We start from the raw sequence: 2,823 nt of genomic DNA on the forward strand, positions 1-2,823 counted from the left end.
GTCCAATAACACTATCCGTATCACATCCTCACTTTGTTGTTTTTTTGTTATTGTTTTTTTGTATTTTTTTGAACTTATATATATATATGTATATATATATATATATATATATATACACACACACAAATAAATATATATATCTTTTAATGTCCATTTTCCATGTGGGCATGAGTTGGATGGTTTGACAGGAGCTGGTAAGGCTGGAGCCCACACTAGGCTCCATTGACTGTATTGATATGGTTTCTATGGCTGGATGCCCTTCCTGACACCAACCACTTTACAGAGTGTACTGAATGCTTTTTACAAGGCACTAGAAAAATGAAAGATAAAAAAGAAAAACCAGTAACCTATTTGCACTGTCATCCAAAGTTCTTTCCATCCATTGAACCGATGCTGTCATCAAGGCATTAGGAAGGAGAGCCATTAAGTGGCGAGATAAAGCACAACATCTTTCACTTCGCATTGGGTTTCGCTTATAAGGCATTGCACTAGACCCTGCAATAACATGGAAAAGATTAAAAAACAATAATCATATGATCACTAAACAACAATGTCTACACTCTTTTACTCTTTTACTTGTTTCAGTCGTTTGACTGTGGCCATGCTGGAGCACCGCCTTTAGTCGATCAAATCGACCCCAGGACTTATTCTTTGGAAGCCTAGTACTTATTCTATCGGTCTCTTTTTGCTGAACCGCTAAGTTACGGGGACGTAAACACACCAGCATCGGTTGTCAAGCGATGGTGGGGGAACAAACACAGACACACACACACACACATATATATGTATATATATACATATATACGACGGGCTTCTTTCAGTTTCCGTCTACCAAATCCACTCACAAGGCTTTGGTCGGCCCAAGGCTATAGTAGAAGACACTTGCCCAAGGTGCCACACAGTGGGACTGAACCCGGAACCATGTGGTTGGTAAGCAAACTAATTACCACACAGCCACTCCTGCGCCTGCCCCACAATCACATGGTCCCAGATTCAATCTCACTCTATAGCACTTTGGGCTAGTGTCTTCTATTATACTTGAAGATGACTAATGTTTCATGAGTGACATTATGGAGACAAAAACTGCAAAAGCCTTTCATATATATTACATAAGACTGTATGTGTGTATGTAGCATTTTTTATATTACTGAGAGATATAGAATGCAATACATGAGATAGAATGCTTATATTATTTTAATTACAGCAGAGAAGCTACATCAGTGATTCAAGAATCTTACGCAAAATGCACCTCTCAAATGCATTTGCAAAAAACCTTTGAGCCTTGAGTCACTGACACAAAAGAAATTACATATATATTTATATATGTTGTTTGTTCGTTTAAAATCTGTTTTTTTATGCAAACATAGTTTAGATGGGAACTGACTTTTAAGCATGTCTTTATGGCTACATGCTCTTCCTGTGGCCAATACTTGCCTGTTTGTTTTAAGTGGTTTTTATATTCCACAGATTTTCAAAACACTGAACAACTAGTCATAGCATCAACAAAAAATGTCAATATCAGTAACACTTTGCCCAAAAGGTGACAGGTGAAATACCAACATTCACTCACATTCACATAAACACACACATAAAAAAAACCCACCACCACCAGCAGCAGCAGCAGTTTAATCATCATTTTTCTATGCTTGCATCGGTCACATGATATTTATTGAGAAGGAGTTTTTATGCCCAAGTGCTCTTCCTGTCAGCAACTCTTGCTCATTCCCAAGCAAAGTAATATTTCTCTTCATCCTTCAAAAGTGAACTACACAGGGACTGGATTTGATTTTAAGGTTGCAAAAACCACACTGCTTGTATGATGATAACATTTGTTTACAATTAATGTACAACGTCAAGAGGAGATGTAAACACACACACACACACACACTCATGCGCATATAGTATTGCTAGATACTGTTTAAGAATTTTATAAAATGCAAAGGATTTTAAAAGCTCTTTGTTTCGTTTGTTTTGTTTTTCATTAAAAAAGATGAAAACAATAAAAATTATTTTAGGAAACAAAGGTAAGCACTCACCAATTTGATCTTTCTCAAATGGTTCCTCAATTTCTTTGAAATTTGCTAAAATCCGAATATCTGAACAGATCTATAAATTTATTGGAAACATAAGTAAGACATATTAGAGAATGCATTTTACATTTTGATAAAATTGGCATTTAGTAGTCTGGTTGAATAAAATGTGCAAGTGGCTAAAAATGGTCAGCAGAATGACACCCAGGAGTGTAAGAAGGGTGAAAACATTTGCCCGGAGGATGTTCTCAAGATCTTATGCTGTTCAGTTTCCCTGAGTATTTCTTACTACTGATAATTAATTGAGTCATGGATAAAATATACCAAAATAAAAAAAATAGGTTGGTGTCACAGCTAGACCACCAGTTGGACAATAAAGTTTATGATACCATTAAATCCATAACATCAATCAATATGTCAACACCAATTCAAAATAACTTGTATCTACATTATTTACATTTGACGGATATTTGTCCTCATCTTGTTTGCAACAGCTACCCCAAAAACATACTATCCACTCCAATTATGAAGAAAAGAGAGGATGAAACCAATAAACTGTCCACAGTCTGCCTACCCTATGTGAAAGGCCTCTCCAAAAAGATACAAAAGATATGCGGCCCATATGACATCTGGACAGTATTCAAGAGTAATACAACACTTCGCAAATGTCTCCTCCGAGTAAAACCACCAATAGAAGAGAATATGACCAAAGACTGTGTGTACTCCATCCCATGCAGCTGTGGTAGGTTATACAAAGGCGAAACATGCCGCCCCCTCAAAATAAGGGTAGAGG

The 2,823-nt window shown here is 36.7% G+C and overlaps 1 protein-coding gene across 2 annotated transcripts in view; it reads right to left on the bottom strand.

Moving 5' to 3' along the window:
* The window catches only part of LOC106884423 (adenylosuccinate lyase), a 17,835-nt gene that overhangs the window by 4,291 nt on the left and 10,721 nt on the right, over positions 1-2,823 (bottom strand). For both annotated transcript variants that reach the window (XM_014935799.2, XM_014935800.2), the window contains exons 8-9: positions 2,037-2,106; positions 348-495 (exon numbers count right to left, since the gene is read on the bottom strand). In XM_014935799.2, coding sequence (XP_014791285.1) covers positions 348-495; positions 2,037-2,106 — 218 coding nt within the window. The remainder of the gene's footprint in view (positions 1-347; positions 496-2,036; positions 2,107-2,823) is intronic.

This window comes from Octopus bimaculoides, chromosome 1 (genome assembly GCF_001194135.2).
Source record: "Octopus bimaculoides isolate UCB-OBI-ISO-001 chromosome 1, ASM119413v2, whole genome shotgun sequence".
Taxonomy (NCBI): Eukaryota; Metazoa; Mollusca; class Cephalopoda; order Octopoda; family Octopodidae; genus Octopus; species Octopus bimaculoides.